Source organism: Garra rufa, chromosome 15 (genome assembly GCF_049309525.1).
Source record: "Garra rufa chromosome 15, GarRuf1.0, whole genome shotgun sequence".
Taxonomy (NCBI): Eukaryota; Metazoa; Chordata; class Actinopteri; order Cypriniformes; family Cyprinidae; genus Garra; species Garra rufa.
In genome coordinates this window covers 13,780,612-13,800,952 of record NC_133375.1, presented here as the reverse complement: position 1 = coordinate 13,800,952, position 20,341 = coordinate 13,780,612, and the positions used below count along the sequence as shown (strand labels likewise).

The following is a 20,341-nucleotide window of genomic DNA, read 5'->3' as shown; positions in this document are numbered from 1 at the left end:
GAAGGTGAACAAAGGTCTTACAGGTTAGGAACAAAATGAGGGTGAGTAATTAATGATGGAATTTTCATTTTTGGGTGAACTATCACTTTAAGATGTCTGCTTTTTGAAAGAATCTTAAAATCCTGACAACATATAGGCAGAATAGAGCAGGGCTTTTCAACTCCAGTCCTAGAGGGCCAATGTTCTGCAGACGTTAGTACAAGTAATTCTGAACACCTTTATTAGCTCATTCAGATGTGTTTGCTTTAGTTATGAAAACTGGCCCTCCAGGAGAGTTAAAGAACCCTGGAACTTGTCTGTGTCATCCTTTTAAATGTTTGTACCTAACATCTTGTTCTCTCTCAGATGGTGGTGAGGCTCGCTGCAGAGAACTGCATCAGCGCTGTGAAGAGCTGGAGGCTCAGCTGAAGGCTAAAGAGCAAGAGAACACAGAGCTCCTGCGGGATCTGGAACAGAAGAACGCCATGATCTCAGTGTTGGAGAACACCATTCGTGAGCGAGAGAAGAAGTACCTGGATGAGCTGAAGTTGAAGAGCCATAAGTTGGCTGTGCTGTCTGGAGAGCTGGAGCAGAGAGCCAGCACCATCGCCTACCTCACCTCCCAGCTCCACGCTACCAAAAAACGCCTTCTCGCCGGGGGCGCGGCAGGTATAAGCCCCTCCGTCAGCCCCGTCGGCTCTTTCAAACCCACTCCTCCTCCCGGTCCTGTGGCGTCAGGCAACGACAAAGACGTCCGACAACCCGAAACCCCTCGCAGACGTATGCGCAAAAGTCTTTCGCAGCCGCTGCACTCTGAATACACAGAGCTGTACCGGTTGGGCGCCACAGACGGTCGTAGGGTGGTACTGAGGGATTCGGTAGATGCAATGCCAGATCCAACACCGTTCCTGCAAGCCAGAGAGCCAGCGGCTCCCGTAGAGTCTCAGCCGGTGCTGCGGGAACGCCCATCTGTAATCCCACCCATCGCTTCTTCGGGCACACTCCCTGCACCATCAAGCCCCGCCCACATCCCAGTGCCCCCAAGTCCCAGGAATAGTCCAGCACGGGAGGGACCCCATCCTCGCGCTAACGCGCATATAGGAGTGGCGCATCGTATTCACCGCTCGCCCTCAGCAGGTGGAGGTGCGGCCCGACAGCAAGCGGAAGTGGAAACCCTCGCTGTGGACCAGGTCAATGGGGAGCAGGTGGTTCGCAAACGCTCAGGTGCAGACAGAACTGTTTAAGACTGACAAATGCGCACATTTACACATCCTAAAACAGATAGTATATAAACATAGACGTATTAAGACCAATGCAGTATATGCAGAACTGTTTATGACTGTGAAAACACAACACAGATGCAAACATGGATACAGATGCTCAAATCATCAACATATCACCTAGTCAGTAAACGTATAAAACACACACTACAGGTAGATTTAAACAAATAAAACAAACACAACTGCACAGCACAAACCTGGGAAATGCTGAACACACTGGCGAGTGAATACGATTTAGGCAAAGACTGTTTTTGTGAGTGTGAGTGAATATGAATGTTTTAAAGGGAAAGATGGAGAGACTACGAATGGCAGCAAGAACTTCTGTATGTCCTGCTGCTTTTTATGCAACACTGTATAAACGAAAATAAGATGTAAAAGACTTTTGTTCACGGTCATTTGAATAACTTCCTTTGTCTCACGTCGGTTGAGAAGGAGAACTGTGAGCATGCCAAATGTTTGTTTTTCTTTCCCATTTGACTTTCAGCATCTTCTCCGCACTTTCTGTTCATCTCGTCGTTGATGTCCCGCTCCGTTGACTCAAGGTGCAAACACACACTCATATATTGCCAAATCTGGTCATTGCCTGCTGATTTAATGTTCTGATGCATATTCATATCTACTCATATTTATTCATGAGCACTGCAGTAGTACTGGAATCTCCACTCTCCTTCAACTCTCCTTCCCCTTTCATTCACATATTTACAGGCTAATGTGAACAACCCTGCTGCTCCTTATTAAACACCTACAGAAATCAAAAGTCTCAAAGAGCTCACTTCAGTTTATAATCTTGTTTTGCTTGCTTTTGTCGTGGTACTCTCCTGAACGAACCCCATGTTATCCAAGATGTTCTTTTTTTTTTCTTCAGTTGAATAGAAATTAAGGTTTTTGAGGAACACATTCCAGGATTTTTCTCCATATAGGATGTCTTTATATGTGTTCCAAAGATGAATGACGCTCTTATGGGTTTGAAACGACATGAGGGTGAGTAATTAATGAAAGAATTTTCATTTTTGGGTGAACTATCCCTTTAAGATGTCTGCTTTTTGGAAGAATCTTAAAATACTGACGACATAGGCAGAATAGAGCAGGGCTCTTCAACTCCAGTCCTAGAGGGCCAGTGTTCTGCAGACGTTAGTAAGTAATTCTGAACACATTTATTAGATCATTCGGATGAGTTTGGTTTGGTTTTAAAAACTTTTAGAAAAATTAAGATATTTGGGGCATATAAGTCCAAATTGCAATTTCGGAATAAGGATCTTATCTAACAAAACGATTGGTCATTTTCTAAAACAATGTATAATGTATATAATTTTGTATAACCATAAATGCTAGTAGTGCACTTGCTTGACCTCACGTATTGTGTAGTCACATCGGAAAGGTCGCAAGTGACGTAGGCGGAAGTACCGACTCAGTGTTTACAAAGTGAGTATGCAAAGAAAGTCAACCGCTCTTTACAAATAATGGTAAAAATGATGTTGGACGTTTTTGAACCTACCTTCTGAACCAAAGGTTCATAGTTTTTTTGCAAGCACATTTTACCAATTCCAAACCACATCCATCTCTAAAGACAGACTTTTCAGGATAGGAGATCCTGAAAAATGAACTTACTGCCAGATTCTGGAAGATAAATTCTTGAAAGAGTGGTACAAGAGGATGTGATGCTGGTCCTTCAAGAGTCACTCTCAACTTATCTGTCTTTAAAGCCTAAAAAACTTCATATATTTCACAACACATCAGCGTGTTATAATCTTAAGTGAGGGTCATTTTTTCGGACTTTTTACCCAAGCAATGTCTCTGACGACCTGACACATTGCACTTCTAGAGACTGGTGGGAAAATGGTGGCGCTGGAAATGGTTTCACACCTTTCATAAGCATTTAATAATTTTTGACTTTGAGTTAAATCTCTCTTTTTTGCTCGTTGTATCTGTAACAGAAAACATGGCTAATAATTTTGCACACCTGAATATAAGAATTTTTTCACTTCCAGTCTTCATGGACAATTATATATAACTTCTAAATTAATAAATACAAAACAAATAGTAGTTTTTAAGATTGTTGTGGTTTGAAATTTGTAAAATGTGCTTGGAAAAAAATATGACCAGAATATCAATGTGCCTAATAGTTATGCACAAACTGTAAGAATTTGTGCTTTAAAAAATATATACATTTTTTTTTTTTTTTTAGAAAATGACTGATCGTTTCACTAGATAAGACCAAATTCCTTGGCTGGGATCGTGTAGAGTCATTAGAAGCTGCACTGAAATTGCAATTTGGACCTTGAACCTGTTGATCCCCAGTGAAGACAACTATGGAGAGAAGTCCTGGAATGTTTTCCTTAGAAACCTTAATTTCATTTCGACTGAAGAAAAAAAGACTCAAACATCTTGGATAACATGGGGGTGAGTAAATGATCAGGCAATTTTTATTCTGGAAGTGAACAAATACTTTAAGTGCTCTGTTTTAGGGTTATTTTGCAAATATGAATATCATGTCTACATATAACATTGGTTGACCAAAATTCAATGTAAATTCAGCATCTAATGTCAATGTTAAATTGATGTCCAAAACCAAAATCAGCTAATGATGAAATTTTGTTGTTTTTAGGTTGTGTAACCAAAATCCAATGTTAAGTCAACATCAAATACTGGTGTCAACCAAAATGTAACGTCTTCAGGAGATCCTGAAGGATTTCTCTAGGATTTCAAATCTGAGATTTCTGACTAAATCAAATCACATTTCTCCGTATTATCACTCTCACAGAATCAAAAAAAGACAAATGTCAAGTATTTTTTATTTCAGTATATTTATTTTATATTAGCAGTACAAAAATAAACATACACACTCGTAAAGAAATCTAAAAATGTGTACAAGCGAATGCAATGGAATCTTATTGATTTAAGACAATCAACTGCTTGTTAAAGAGCTCAGGGAAGTGAGGTAGAGAGCGCCCGAGCCCTTTAACAAGATTTGCTCTCGACTCGACACACTTCGTCAAGCTTATTATGGTTTAATGTGATTTTACCATAAGCCTTGTTTTATTTTGAATGCTCGCTGACGTAAATGGCAGGAACAAACAGATTAGATCATTGAGAAGGTTGAAACGGCTCAGTAGAGAACAATCAATGAACATTTGTGTAAATATAAAGGAAATATATATATATACAAGATGCTCTGCAAAACTCTTTAGATCATAAACTACATGCTATATTTTAAATAATACAAAATTCACTCATTTGGATGAAACGAAAACTTAAAAAACTACATTATTCATTTATAAAAACCATCAATCTGAAAAAAATGTACAGGCTTCTGAGGCATGTGCTCATCATAACTCTCACTTCAGAGCCAAGAAAACAGGAAACACTGGAAACAGTCTACTTGTTCAAAGTGCCAATCAAGCAAATGTAACCTTGTTTTTCTGCTGTCATTTTAACACCAAACTTGGGCAGAGAAGACTATTTTTGTAGTTGTAGATGCAAGAAGTTTCCCAAGAATGACCCATGCCAGGTGCCAAAGTGGCCCTTATGACAGAAAGTACCCAAGAAAGAATGACATGAGTCCAAAAACTGTCACGCAGCTATAAATGGGTCCAGAACTGGCAGCATCCGTGTAATAATCCACATCTGTCTCATTGTGAACATGATCTCCCAAATGCTCACCACCATGTCCTTCGTGTCCATGTCCATGCCCGTGTCCGTGTCCGTGCCCGTGGCCGTAGCCATGCCCATACCCCGCACCGTAGCCTCCGTATCCTCCATACCCATGTCCGTACCCATATCCAGGTCGGGCCAAGGAGCTCAACCCGTGTCCGACCAGCATTCCTCCTAGAGCTCCGGCGGCGGCCGCCCCTGCTACCTTCCCAGTGCTGTGTCCCGAGGAGCCTCCGGTATGAGCTGGTGGGGCACGGTAATGTCCGCCGCCTCCTCCCCAGCCGGCGCGACCGGAGCTGGTGCCGCCCCATCCTCCACCTCTGCCTCCGCCGCGGCCGAAGCCCCCGCCCCGACGCGACTGGACCGCGGGAAACATCACAGTCAGGAGTAAAAGGCAGTTCATCAAATAGAAGATTTTATATTGGGAGAACATGCCGGAAGATGCTGTGAAAACACAAGGTCAGAGGTCAAATGAACCCACGTGTACTGTCTGGTAACAAAGGCTGTGCAAGCAAACTCTGAGAAAGCAAAGAGCTAAACAGGCCAAAAAACCAATCAGTCTTCGACTCGTCGGTCCCAATGAGATCTGTCTGATTAGTGGACGCAGAGGACACAGTGTCAGGAGGAAGGATATAGAGGAAGCCAATAATGTCAAGAAAGAGACATTAGAGACATCTTGCCACAAAAAAGAAAAAAAAAAACCTGAAGATAAAAAGTAGCTTATTTGTTTTTTGTTTTTTTTACTAAAAAACAGGATAAAAGTACCAAGTTTTAAAGTATTTATTTAGTTTATTTTATTATTATTATTATTTTATTTTATTTTTTTACGTTTTTAAAACCCTGTTGGCTGTTGGCTATATTAAGTAATAAATTTGAGAGACAATTCTGTTTTTAAAATGGAAAAAATATAATTCAAGATAAATTTTTTAAAAACAACTCTTTTAAGGGTCTCTTTTTAAGGATGTTTATATGTAATTTTTTTGTAGTAAAGCACAAAAGTCTGAAAAAAATTATAAAAAAGTTGTAAAAAATGCCCAGTCACTACATGTTTTTAGTATCACATCATCATCAGTATCTACTTTTTTTTTTAAATAAAATGATAATTAAAAAAAAAAAAATATATATATATATATATATATTCAGTGCATTAACCAAAAAGATTTAACATTAAGAAATAAACTTTTACAGTATTTATTTATCTTTGTTAATGTTACTTAACTGTTTGTTATGTTAGCTCAGATCCATTAAATAACAACTTTTGATTTTAATAATTTATAAGTAAATGCTGGAATCAGCATTAGTTAACATTAATAAATGGTTTTCATTGTTACAGTAGTTTCTGTTAGCTAACGGAACCTTATTGTAGTGTGTTACCAACAGTTTTCTATATTAAACTATTTAGAATGTATTTATTATATTTATTTATTGTAGTTTATTGCTGTGAAATGTTTCACTATACCATTCAAAAGCAGTACATACATTTAGGCTGCATTTATTTGAATAAAAATACAGACAAAACGGTAATATTGTGAAATGTTAATGCAATTTAAAATACTGGTTTTCAATTTTAATATACTTTAAAATATAATTGATTCCTGTGATGCAAAGCTGAATGTTCAGCATCATTACTCCAGTCTTCAGTGTCATTCGAATATGCTGATTTATTATAAGTGTTGGAAACAGTTGTGCTGCTTAATACTTTTTTGAAAACTGTGATACTTTTTTTCAGGATTCTTTGACAAATAAAATGTTAGAAAGAACAGCATTTATTTAAAATAGAAAGAAAGAAAAAATGTACTTACCCCAAACTTTGAACGAGGTGTTTATTGTTACAAAAGTTTTCCCTCTTTGAAAGAAATTAATACTTTCATTCAGCAAGGATGTGTTAAATTGATAAAAAAGTGATAGTAAAGACTTACATTGTTAGAAAATATTTCTATTTTGAATAAATGCTGTTCTTTTTAACTTTTTATTCATCAAGGAATCCTAAAAGTATCCTAGGTTCCAAAAAAAAAAATACTAAGCAGCACAACTGTTTCCATTTTTTAAATGAATTGATCAAAAGTGATAATAAAGACATTTATAATGGCTTCTGTTTTTAACATAACAATAACAATAATAAACGAGCAGCAGATCAGCATATTAGAATGATTTCTGAAGGATCATGTGACACTGAAGACTTGAATGAGAGATACTTGCCATCACAGAAATAAATTACATTTTAAAACATGTTTAAAAAAGTTTTATAATTTGATAAAGTTTTGTAAATTTTACAGTTTTAAAACAAATAACATTAAAGTTCTTAGTTTATTTTTTAATCAAATCAATTAAATAATTATTCCAAAATTTTCAATGGTAGTGTGTGTGTATGTATATACATATATATATATATATATATATATATATATATATATATATATATATATATATATATATATATATATTTAAAAATTATTAATTTATTTATTGGAAAGCAATCCAAAATTCTAATTGGGGACTTTCTGTATTGACTCATTTGATGTTTGATAAGAGCATAACATACGTAGATCTATATGCATATTATGATCCAGAATCAGACATGAGCAGATGATGATCTGTTCAGAAACTAGGCCGCCAGTCTGGCAGCTTTAGAAAGGTAATCTGGTTATTTAGTGTCTGGTTGTCTCTCAAGAATATTCTCACCTCTGCACCATTCAATCCAGTGCAACACAAAGATGATGATCATTCTTAAAATCATTCAGTTGTGAGGTAAACTTTACCACCAGGTAACTATCAATCTAAGATTACCCTAAAATAATGTAAACTGCACTGGCATTTGAGTAAAAAGCAGATGTTTTTTTCTACCATTATCTTTATGTGACCCATGAAAGTATTAGTTCTGCATCAACAGCCTTAAAAAATAAACAGTAATACAGCTTTCTACACTGGTAGAAAAATTTCCAACATGAAGATGTACTTTTCTTTAGACATATTGATAAAATAAAAATAAAAAATTAATAATATTAAATATTTCGATACAATATTGTTCAAATAAAGAGGATGCATTGACTTACATTAAATTGTATCTGGGTGAAATGTAGGCTATTTTGTAAAGTTCAGGATGACTGTCCAGGTGTTGTCCTCCTCTCTTGTATGCAGAGCTTGAATGGATGAGAGTATGAGACTGAACTCACACAAGTACACGTACACAGTGGCATTAACCGACTGCTGCTCATTCTCTGATTGGTCGAGTGAATGAACTTACGTCGGTCCGTCTCACCGGCATAGGATCAGAACATCGCTCTAATCCATCAACAGGATTAAGACGGTCTATGGATTTGACAAACGTCTTTAGGCCCACGGGTCATACTGTGGGGTCGGTCATGTGGCGATTGTATCTCTCCATGAGCTCAGAGAAGGTGGTTAGGTAACCCACGAGACGACCTGCAGTCAAATCATGTGGAAGACCGATAGCCCTGACATTCACACAATGATTTTGTTTGCGGGTAGGTTGTGCGTGCTGAAAAAATCTTGACTGGTGAAAGAAAAACAGTGAACCATTTTCACATTTCTGGGGCCTCGAAAGCAGAAGTCGTTATAATAATTAGCAAAGCTTCTATAGTGGTGAATGGAAATGACAAAAATGACAGAATTTCCATGACTTTTCAAAAGAGGAAAAAATTATAAAAAGGTTATACAAAATTTTAAACTTGCTGTTACTCCCTGCTGTTGTTATAGAAATACTCGCACAGTAATGTAAATTAGTTGAAATTTGATACAAAGCTAATAAAACAGAATAATATGGAAGACCATTTCCAACACCGCATAAACAATAACTTTTTATTTTGCAATTGTGACTTTTTTAATCACCAAAAGCGAGTTTATGTTTCACAATTATGCCTTTTTTTCTCTCAATTGCAAGATTACATTTCAGAATTCTGACTTTTTTTCACAATTGCAAGGCTACATTTCAGAATTTTTACTTTTTTCCTCGAAATTGCATGATACAAATATGCAATTCTGACTTTTATTAAATGCAAATGTGCATTTGTACCTTGCAAGTCCAACTTCCCTTTCTCGCAATTGCACATTTTTTGGGGGGGAATTTTGACTTTCCGAGTTTGTATCACACAATTCTAACTTTTTTTTTTTTACATTTCGGAATTTTGACTTTTTTCCTCAGAATTTCATGATAGAAATATGCAATTTTGACTCTCTTTTTTTATATCACAACTAGTATCACAATTGCGAGTTTGTATCGCACAATTCGGTTTTTTTTTCCTCTCACATTGCAAGTTTACATTTTGGAATTTTTACCTTTTTCCTCGGAATTGCAACATACAAATATGCAATTCTAATTTTTTTTCTTACAATTGCAATTTTTGGGAATTTTGACTTTTTTCTTTGGAATTGCATAATACAAATATGCAATTCTGACTTTTTAAAATCGCAAATCCGAGTTTGTATCACACAATTCTTTTTTTTTACATTTTGGAATTTTGACTTTTTTCCTCTGAATTTTGTGATATAAAGAGTCAAAATTGCATATTTATATCACAACTAGTATCACAATTGCGAGTTTGTATCACACAATTCAGTTTGTTTTTTTTCTCACAATTGCAAGTTTACATTTTGAAAATTTGACCTTTTTCCTCGGAATTGCGTAATACAAATATGCAATTTAGACTTTTTAAAATCGCAAATCTGAAACACACAATTCTAACTTTTTTTTTACATTTCAGAATTTTGACTTTTTTCCTTTCGTGACAAATATGCAATTTTGACTCTCTTTTTTATATCACAACTAGTATCACAATTGCGAGTTTGTATCACACAATTCTTTTTTTTTTTCCTCTCACAATTGCAAGTTTACATTTTGGAATTTTTACCTTTTTCCTTGGAATTGCGACACAAATATGCAATTCAGATTTTATTTCTTACAATTGCAATTTTTTGGAATTTTGACTCAATTCTAACTTTTTTTATATTTCGGAATTTTGACTTTTTTCCTCGGAATTTCGTGATACAAATATGCAATTTTGACTCTTTTTATATCACAACTAGTATCACAATTGCGAGTTTGTATCACACAATTCAGTTTGTTTTTTTCTCACAATTGCAAGTTTACATTTTGAAATTTTGACCTTTTTCCTCGTAATTGCGAAATAAAAATATGCAATTCTGATTTTTTTTCTTACAATTGCAATATTTTGGAATTTTGACTTTTTTCCTTGGAATTGCATAATACAAATATGCAATTTAGACTTTTTAAAATCGCAAATCTGAATTTGTATCACACAATTCAAACTTTTTTTTTACATTTCGGAATTTTGACTTTTTTCCTTTCGTGATACAAATATGCAATTTTGACTCTTTTTTTATATCACAACTACTATCACAATTGCGAGTTTGTATCACACAATTCGGACTTTTGTTTATCACAACTGCGAGTTTACATTTTGGAATTTTTACCTTTTTCCTCAGAATTGCGACATACAAATATGTAATTCTGACTCTTTTTTTTTTAATCACCAAATGCGAGTTTGTATTTCACAATTCTGCCTTTTTTCCTCGCAATTGTGAGTTTACATTTGGGAAATTTTACTCTTTTCCTCGGAAATCCTTGATTCCAAAAATTTAGTTTTGACTTTTTTTTTTTAAATCACAATTGCGAGTTTTTGAATTTTGACTTTTTCTTTGAAATTGCATGATGCAAACTTGCAATGCTGACTTTATTTTATCGCAATTTATAGTTTATATCTCACAATTCTGACTTTTTTCTCAGTTCTGAAAATATGTAATTATTTTTCCCCCTCAAAACTGGACTTTATATGTTCTCAGAATTGCAAGTTTCTCATATTTCTGACTTTATTTTTCAGAACTGTCAGAATTGTGAGTATTGAAATACAGTGTTAAAAAGTATACAGTAGTAAATATGTTAATAAAAAAAACTTAGAAAATTCTTAAAAAAAAAAAAAAAAAATCTGACTGGTCCCAAATGTTAGGGTAAAATCACACAAAATTATTTTTGTATTATTTTTTTTAAAAGAACATTACATCTATGCACATTGCAAATTAAACTATCATCCTCCATAATCTTCATGCTCAAATTTATACCGGTAACAGATGCATTTGTAAGTGTAAACGAAACAGTTTTTTATTTTTATTTTCTGATGATAACATTTTATTTAAATATAATTATCACCATATTCTCAGTTTTACAATCAGTATCATTTAAACACATGCCAAACTAAATGTCAGAAGTATGACAACAAAGAGGACGATCATAGGTGTAAAATGTAAAAGAAAAAAAAAATATGAAGCTCTTTCTCAACTACAGCCATGCTGTCCGTCGTCATACTGTCTCACTCAAACATCCCAAGCAACATTCAGATATTCAGACTCTACAATCCCTTGTGCTGCTTCACTCTGTTTTCAATCATTCTTTAAATTCACAGTCTTTTACTTCACTTGTGGTACAAAAAGATTTGTAATCACTGTCTAAAAGAGACGTTGGTCAAATGGAGTTGTAATCAGACTGTAATGGTTAAACAAGTTGGCTCAGACCGCATATATTCTCCATACATCCAACATGTAAAGTGATCAGTCAGTCATCACCCTTTTTAATGGGTTAAACCAAACAAATAATACTAAGAATTTAAGCATTTATCTTTGTTACTTTGTGCTCGTCATTATAATTGCTCTATCCAGTAATCACTGGATGATGAAATTCCCTGGTTTAGTGGAATGTGCTTTTACGTTATTGTACCTGCATGTGATTCCCTACAGCACCATAAAATGCAGAGAAAAATATACAAAGTAGATTTTTTTTTATATAACAAGATGTACCATCCATCTTCACTGGTCAGCAAATATCAATGCATATTAGTGGTTAGCAATCATTTAGGCCAGAAGGGACTGATGGGAATTCTGTCTGGAAGTCCATTGATTGACATGAAGAGGGTCTTGTGCTCGTCACATACAGGTGGAGCCTTCCGGTAAACACTGGAGCTGCTTCTCAATGATACACCGCAGATACTTGTATCTGTTGAGAAAGAGATGCATATATAATTAAATCACAGAAATCAATTTTAATTCATGCATCATTGCTTTGGAGGTCTCTTAAAGGAACACTCCACTTTTTTTGGAAATAGGCTAATTCTACAACTCCCCCCGAGTTAATAAGTTGATTTTTACCGTTTTGAAATCCATTCAGCCGTTCTCCTGTTCTTGGGGGGAGTTGGAGAATTAGCTTTTTTCAAAAAAAAGTGGAGTGTTCCTTTAAAGATGAGACTGATATTTTTTCCTGCCTGCTGCCTTTGACGTCACAGCTTAGGATCACAGTCTCTAGTGAAGGGCTTGTGACTGTGCATCTTCTTGTGGTGCCTTCAGCCAATTAGTACTGTCTTGACATCATTTTGTGTGGCTCTATAGTCGGCAGTCACATGGCATTTAGGCTCAAAAGACCTGAGCACTCATCAGCCACAAATCAACAACACATTTTACAGATTTCCTGTGTAAGTTGAGCAATTGCTATTGAGACTGATGTTAGGTAGTGAGGTTGTGTGAGCAAAATTGCATATACACTCACATAGACATATAGATATATATATTTTAATATAATTGTTCTTAATATTTTTTTTTATATTTTTAATTTTAGTTAAAGTTTTGTTTTGTTTTTCTACTTTTTTATAGAGAGAAGATAGTTTTTATTATAGGTAATATATAGTTTTTATTATTTTTTATTTCAGTTTTACTTTTAGTTATTTTAGTATATCAAGTTAAGGGGAGACACTGCAGGCAAAAACACACATTTCTTTCAGACTAGTGGAAAGAAAACATCCAAAAAATACTGTTAAGTGTTTCTTTTATAGCACTTTATCTATTTGTGTCAATAGATTTCTATTACAATCCATATTTTAAAGCAACACCAAAGAACTTCGCTCCCTCTACAGGTTGGAAGCGGAATTGTCCATTACCGCTGTCGTTAATAATTTAGCCTACCGTCGCGTCTCATGCACGTTATTTGTTTGGAGGCTATCCAGGACCGTCTTTGGAAATAACTTTGTCCAGTGACAAGGTAGAGTATGTTGCATGACTTTATGAAAGTATTAAAACGAAATAAAACATAATAATGACATTGTTTGCTATTTATTTTAGCCGTAAAGCAAGTCGCATTTGTAGTCTCATTTGAACTACAAAACCGCTACCCCACGACCCAAACTTACATAGTGCTGTTATGGCGATAGAGGGTCGCTAAGCGAATACGAAAGTGCCGTTTCACCCTGTTATGAGTTGATGAACCACTGACACGAGTTTGGAAACATTATTTTAAGGTAAAAAAAAACCTCTTTGGTGTTGCTTTAAAGGCCATTTTCTCAAAATAAGTTTTTTCTTCTACAAGTGGAGATTTCAAATCTCTACTTCAGTAGCACTTACACACACACCAGACTTTACATTTTTATTCCTGTCTATATCCTGAAGGTTTTTCCAGAGGGGTTTGTTCATATATAATTAGCTTGATTTTATACATTTTATTCCTCCGAAAATGGTCAAAATATAGTGTTTCCTGTCTGTTCTAAGTATTTTCTGAATTATGGAGTGACAAATTGAGAGACTTAAAATTCCCTCTGTAAAAACTTTTGACTCTAATATGTTTTGAAACTGACTTCATCCAGTTTAGATTTTTTACTAGAAATGTATGCAAATTAGTGCATATTTCATTAAATAATGCCTCATTTGCATATTTAAACCTAACATTTAAAAAAATTTGTAATACAAAAAATGTTTGCAATTATCAAAGTAATCAATCAACTGGGTAAGTAAGGCGATAACTGTTAGTTTTTTTTTTTTTTTTTTTTACCCTATTCACCTGTCACTAAGCCTTAAGCTAAATGAAAATGATTCGTGATACATTTTGCCTTGGCCATTAGCTGAAATAAGTTAACTCTATTCTAAATTAAAGGAACACTCCACTTTTTTTGGAAATAGGTTCATTCTCCAACTCCCCCCGAGTTAATAAGTTGAGTTTTACCATTTTGAAATCCATTCAGTCGTTCTCCTGCTCTGGCGATATCACTTTTAGCATAGCTTAGCATAGATCATTGAATCCTATGAGACCAATAGCATCGCGTTCAAAAATGACCAACGAGTTTCCATATTTGTTGTATTTAAAACTTGACTCTTCTGTAGTTATATCGTGTACTAAGACCGGTGGAAATGCAAAGCTTCAATTTTCTAGGCTGATAAGATTAGGAACTACACTCCCATTCCGGCATAATAGTCAAGGAAGTTTGCTGCCGTAATATGGCTGAAGCAGGAGCAGTAATACCACGCAGCACATGTGCAAATGCTAAACTAGCTGGGAACTCATTTCTGATAATACTCCGCCTGCTTCAGCCATATTACGGCAGCAAACTTCCTTGACTATTACGCCGGAATGGAAGTGTAGTTCCTAATCTTATCAGCCTAGAAATAAGTTAACTCTATTCTAAATTAACATAAACTGAAATATATTTGATCTAGAATGTTATATAATAGTTCTTTACATTTCCTAAATCACAAAATTTAATTGTTGGTAAATTCATTTCATTTTTAAAACAAGGATATACCAGTCAAAAGTTTTTGAACAGTACGATTTTTAATGTTCCTTCTGCTCACCAAGCCTGCATTTATTTGATCCAAAGTACAGCAAAAACAGTAAAATTTTGAAAGATTTTTACTATTTAATATAACTGTTTTCTATCTGAATATATTTTAAAATGTAATTTATTTCTGTGACCAAAGCTAAATTTTCAGCATCATTACTCCAGTCTTCAGTGTCACGTGATCCTTTAGAAATCATTCTAATATGCTGATTTGCTGCTCAAGAAACATTTATTATTATTATCATCAATATTTCAAACTGTTGAGTAAAATGTTTCAGGAGATCAGTATTTATCTGAAATAAAAAGCTTTTGTAACATTAAACACTATATCATTCAAAAGCTTGGAGTCAGTATAATCTTTGTTTTAATAAAAAATAATATTTTTATTTAGCAAGGATGCTTTAAATTGATCAAAAGTGATGATAAAGACATTTATTCTTTTGAGCTTTCTATTCATCAAAGAAACCTGAAAAAATCTACTAATAATCAATGGTTTTTGAGCAGCAAATCAGATTACTAGAATGATTTCTGAAAGATCATGTGACTGGTGTAATGATGCTAAAAATTCAGCTTTGTAATCACAAGAATAAATAACATTTTTAAATATATTCAAATAGAAAACTTGTAGAAAACATAAACATATTTTGTACAAAATTGTACTGTTTTTGCTGAACTTTGGATCTAATAAATGCAGGCTTGGTGAGCAGAACATTAAAAAAACATTAAAAATCTTACTTATCTATATATAGGTTTTATTAATTTGTTTCAGTTTTCTTTTTAGTTATTTTACTATATCAAATTAAGCTAAATTAAAATGATAAATTTTGCCTCAGCCATTAGCTAAAATAAAATAAGTTAATTCTACCCTAAATGAACAAAAATCAATATATAAACTGAAACGTATTTTACCTAGAATATTATATAATAGTTTTTAAATTTCCTAAATCCCAAAAATGAATTGTTGGTAAATTAATCTCATTTAAAACAAGAAGCCTTGTCATAATTACAGCAGAAAATAATGGAAATAGCCTATATCAAAGGGTCTTTGAATATTATAGAGACTTGAATATTTTATTAGCATGAAACTTTAGGTAAACAGAAAAAAGTCAGCTCTGGACATTATATATTAGGATATTATAACTGTAACTAAATGAAAGTATGCCTGAAAGTATTCCACTGCATTTACACGTTTGACCAGCAGATGTTAAAACAGTGAATCATTAAACAAAGTAATCGGTTCAACTGATTCAAAGCTTTAGAAGTCATCCTTTCTCCTATCTACTTATGTAAGGTGGCTCATACCTGCTTCTCAGCTTCTGCACCTCCCTGTCCTCCTCTTCCTTCAGTTTAGTAATAAAACTCTGCAGGACAGGCATCTCAAATTTGATGTACTGCGCCACCTAGAGTAGCAGAGAGCAACCACAGTCATCATTATTTCCTTGTGTGTTTCAGCATTACCAACCATATACTGTTGAATTTCACTTACTTCATAGGGAATCTCCTCTCCCAGATCCTGCTCCATGAGAAAGATCTTGCAGACGTGCTCACACGGTCCCTGAAGTATTCTCACTACTAACGGATAGTCCGTACGCTTCAGCTGAACGCGCTCTGAAATATATACCACATTTTGTACATAACTTAATTTGTAAGAAAATAGAAGAAATTAAAGAAATAAGCTGTATATAGGACAGCAGAAAATGTAAATGGTGACTTTTTTTCTTATTATTTACCCAAGACTTTTGAATTGTAGTGTATCATGGCTTCCACAAAAATATGAAAACAATATGTGACCTTGGACCACAAAACCAGTCATAAGGTTAAATTTGACAAAACTGAGATATATACATCATATGAAAGCTCAATAAATAAGCTTTCTATTGATGTATAGTTTGTTAGGACATTGTATAGGACAATATTTGGCCGAGATACATCTATTTGAATATCTGTATAACATATATGTGACCCTGGACCACAAAACCAGTCTTAAGTCGCTGGGGTATATTTGTAGCAATAGCCAAAAATACATTGCATGGGTCAAAATTTTTGATTTTTCTTTTATGCCAAAAATCATTAAGAAATTAAGTAAAGTTCATGTTCCATGAAGATTTTTTGTAAAATTCCTACTGTAAACATATCAAAATGTAATTTTTGATTTGTAATATGCATTGTTAAGAACCTAATTTGGACAACTTTAAAGGTGATTTTCTCAGTATTTTTGATTTTTTTGCATCCTCAGATTTCTGATTTCAAATAGATGTTTCTCAGCCAAATATTGTCCTATCCTAACAAACCATACATCAAAAGAAAGCTTATTTATTGAGCTTTCATTTGATGTATAAATCTCAGTTTTGTCAAATTTAACCTTATGACTGGTTTTGTGGTCCAGGGTCACATATAATATAAGGGTGCAAAAAAATCAAAATACTGAGAAAATCACCTTTAAAGTTGTCCAAATTAAGTTCTTAACAATGCATATTACTAATAAAAAATTACATTTTGATAGGTTTACAGTAGGAATTTGACAAAAAATCTTTATCTTTACTTAATTTCCTAATGATTTTTGACATAAAAGAAAAATCAATCATTTTGACCCATACAATGTATTTTTGGCTATTGCTACAAATATAGCCCAGCGACTTAAAGGAACACTCCACTTTTTTTGGAAATAGGCTCATTCTCCAACTCCCCCCGAGTTAATAAATTGAGTTTTACCGTTTTGAAATCCATTCAGCCGTTCTCCTGTTCTGGCGATATCACTTTTAGCATAGCTTAGCATAGATCATTGAATCCTATTAGACTAATAGCATCGCGTTCAAAAATGACCAACGAGTTTCCATATTTGTTGTATTTAAAACTTGACTCTTCTGTAGTTATATCGTGTACTAAGACCGGTGGAAATGCAAAGCTGTGAGTTTCTAGGCTGATAAGATTAGGAACTACACTTCCATTCCGGCGTAAGAGTCAAGGAAGTTTGCTGCCGTAATAAGGCCGAAGCAGGCGGAGTAATATCAGAAACGAGTTCCCAGCTAGTTTAGCATTTGCACATGTGCTGCGTGGTATTACTGCTCCTGCTTCAGCCATATTAATTAAGTTTTAAATAGGACAAATATCGAAACTCGTTGGTCATTTTTGAACGCGATGCTATTGGTCTAATAGGATTCAATGATCTATGCTAAGCTATGCTAAAAGTGATATCGCCAGAACAGGAGAACGGCTGAATGGAATTCAAAACGGTAAAACCCAACTTATTAACTCGGGGGGAGTTGGAGAATGAGCCTATTTCCAAAAAAAGTGGAGTGTTCCTTTAAGACTGGTTTTGTGCTCCAGGGTCACATATAGTATAACTGTCACGTTGTTCTCTGTCCACTAGATGGCGATTTAGTCAAGCATTTATTAACTGTAAAATAAAAGCAGAGAGCAGCTGACCTCCGCTGGCATGAACGAGGTAGAGGGCGAACTCGTCTGGGCTGTTCTCGATCTTAAACTTATTCAGTAACAACCGCAGCACCTGTGGCGTGGTCATACAGCTGTTGATCCGTACGTTAGTGACGGAACCATACGCAGGAGTGAACACAGCCGTCTGAATACAAGAGAAAGAGGAACGAGAGATCGCATGACTGAGATGACTGAACATATGCTCAAACAATCACACACACACATACACAGACAAAGAGTTTCTTCTCAAGTTACCTTGTGGTTATAGAAGTGTCCGTTAATGGAAAATCTGTGCCTTCTGATTCGCCGCTGGTCGCTAGGAGACCGTCTCCTGCCCCGTCTCAGTACGCCAGCATCACTTTTGGTTCTAAGAAGCTGAGCGGAGATGTCACACGCCTCTGCCAAGAGAAAACACAAGATGAGGAGGGAGAACAAGTCACGGTTTCACTTAATGTGTCGTTTGGAATACAAGTCGCACCTTCTTCTTCTTCTTCTTCATGGTCTTGTGTTGTGCCGTTGCTCGATTGGTCCTCTGGGGGTGTCACTTCCATCTGAGGTGGAGTTTGAGGAGTCTGTTTCTGACCCTCCTGACTGGAAAACAAGTAAAGAGGAACATAATTCTTTCACAACAGAAAATTTACAATCCACAGCACAGGAAAAAGTATCTGGCGTCAGTCTTTTAGTGAACATTTTCCTGACCATTTTCACCCAAGAATGTACTTTATACACTTTTATTTTTTGTCTCTAATGCTTACAAAGACTGCATTTATTTGATCAAAAAATATAATATTGTGAAAAAGATATTACAATATTTTACATGGTCCTTTAGATATTACAATAATAGGCTGGTTTCATGCTCAAAAAACATTTCTTTTTATTAATAATGATGAAAAGGTTGCTGCTTAATATGCATCTTCATTCTGTTCAAAAGTTTACACCCCCCTGGCTCTTAATGCATAATTTTTTTCTTCTGGAGCATCAGTGAGCGTTTGAACCTTCTGTAATATCTCCATGAGTCCCTCAGTTGTCCTCAGTGTGAAAAGATGGATCTCAAAATCATACCGTCATTGTTGGAAAGGGTTCAAATACACAAATATCCTAAAAAACCAAAAAATGTGCAGGACCTGAAGGATTTTTCTGAAGAACATCAGGCAGTTTCACTGTTTAGAACAACTATCACTAAACAAACAAACAAACAAACGGCTGTGGATCATTCAGGTAACCACACAGTATTAGGAATCAAGTGTATGTAAACTTTTGAACACAGTTATTCTTATAAATTCAACTATTATTTTCTCTTGTGGACTATATGGAAACATATTTTATGTGAAGTATCTTCTTCAGGTCAGTACTAAATAAAAAATAACATGCATTTTGTATGCTCCCTCTTATTTTGGTAAAATAATAGACCAATTATAGGTGTGTAAACATTCGGGATGCGCGCATGGCGGTTGCAGAAATACCGGAAGAGATAGCCTTTACGGCTAGAGAATGACACGAATACGGTATAAAATATTTCGATTTAAAAAGATTATAGATCATATTTTTTAGATGTCATTTTCAAAATGTTCTTCGCATATTACAAGAGCTTATCACCCAGCGATAAGCACTGTTATTTAACAAAATTGACGTTAGATAGTGGGAAAGATCCGAAACAGGGATGATGGTGGCAGAAAATGACGGTTTTCAAGTGGCAGTCTATGGAGCCATGGAATAAAAGAATAAAAAAAAAGGTAAATTTGATTTTATATTTCAAAATTCTGACTTTATTCTCATAATTCTGAGATTATACCTCACAATTCTAATAAGGAAAATAACTCGTCATTGGCTCAGAACAGGAGTTTATATCCACACTTCTGTATTTTTTCCCCTCAGAACTGACAAACTCAATATTTTCGACTTTGATCAAGTTATAAAGTCCAATTTAGGAGATGTTAATAAAAATGTTAATAGTAATAATATTTCATGCTGTAACTGTAGGGCTAATATAATACATCCCCTATGAACAGCATATGTGACCCTGGACCACAAAACCAGTCTTAAGTCGCTGGGGTATATTTGTAGCAATAGCCAAAAATACATTGCATGGGTCAAAATTTTTGATTTTTCTTTTATGCCAAAAATCATTAAGAAATTAAGTAAAGTTCATGTTCCATGAAGATTTTTTTGTAAAATTCCTACTGTAAACATATCAAAATGTAATTTTTGGTTTGTAATATGCATTGTTAAGAACCTAATTTGGACAACTTTAAAGGTGATTTTCTCAGTCTTTTTGATTTTTTTGCATCCTCAGATTTCTGATTTCAAATAGATGTATCTCAGTCAAATATTGTCCTATCCTAACAAACCATACATCAATAGAAAGCTTAT

General features: G+C 34.7%; 3 protein-coding genes across 4 annotated transcripts in view; 1 reads left to right on the top strand and 2 right to left on the bottom strand.

The window, feature by feature from the left end:
• The window catches only part of ccdc92 (coiled-coil domain containing 92), a 36,133-nt gene extending 34,117 nt beyond the window's left edge, over positions 1–2,016 (top strand). The window contains exon 4 of the mRNA XM_073819672.1: positions 346–2,016. Within this exon, the coding sequence (XP_073675773.1) occupies positions 346–1,223 (878 nt within the window). The 3' untranslated portion in view covers positions 1,224–2,016. The remainder of the gene's footprint in view (positions 1–345) is intronic.
• Positions 2,017–4,049: 2,033 nt separating this feature from the next.
• On the bottom strand, positions 4,050–8,117 carry prnpa (prion protein a (Kanno blood group)). The gene is made up of 2 exons (XM_073819763.1): positions 7,964–8,117; positions 4,050–5,354 (listed from the first exon to the last, which is right to left on the bottom strand). The coding sequence occupies exon 2, from the start codon at positions 5,341–5,343 to the stop codon at positions 4,783–4,785; it is 561 nt and encodes a 186-aa protein (XP_073675864.1). The 5' UTR covers positions 5,344–5,354; positions 7,964–8,117; the 3' UTR covers positions 4,050–4,782.
• A 2,909-nt stretch (positions 8,118–11,026) lies between these two features.
• Positions 11,027–20,341, bottom strand: part of rassf2a (Ras association domain family member 2a) — a 33,135-nt gene continuing 23,820 nt past the window's right edge. For both annotated transcript variants that reach the window (XM_073819382.1, XM_073819383.1), the window contains exons 5-10: positions 18,455–18,562; positions 18,227–18,371; positions 17,963–18,116; positions 16,023–16,144; positions 15,839–15,936; positions 11,027–11,934 (exon numbers count right to left, since the gene is read on the bottom strand). In XM_073819382.1, the coding sequence (XP_073675483.1) occupies positions 11,865–11,934; positions 15,839–15,936; positions 16,023–16,144; positions 17,963–18,116; positions 18,227–18,371; positions 18,455–18,562 (697 nt within the window). In that variant the 3' untranslated portion in view covers positions 11,027–11,864. The remainder of the gene's footprint in view (positions 11,935–15,838; positions 15,937–16,022; positions 16,145–17,962; positions 18,117–18,226; positions 18,372–18,454; positions 18,563–20,341) is intronic.

Coding starts and splice junctions, on each gene's coding strand:
- prnpa (XM_073819763.1), bottom strand. CDS start 5,343: ATGTTCTCCCAATATAAAATCTTCTATTTGATGAACTGCCTTTTACTC.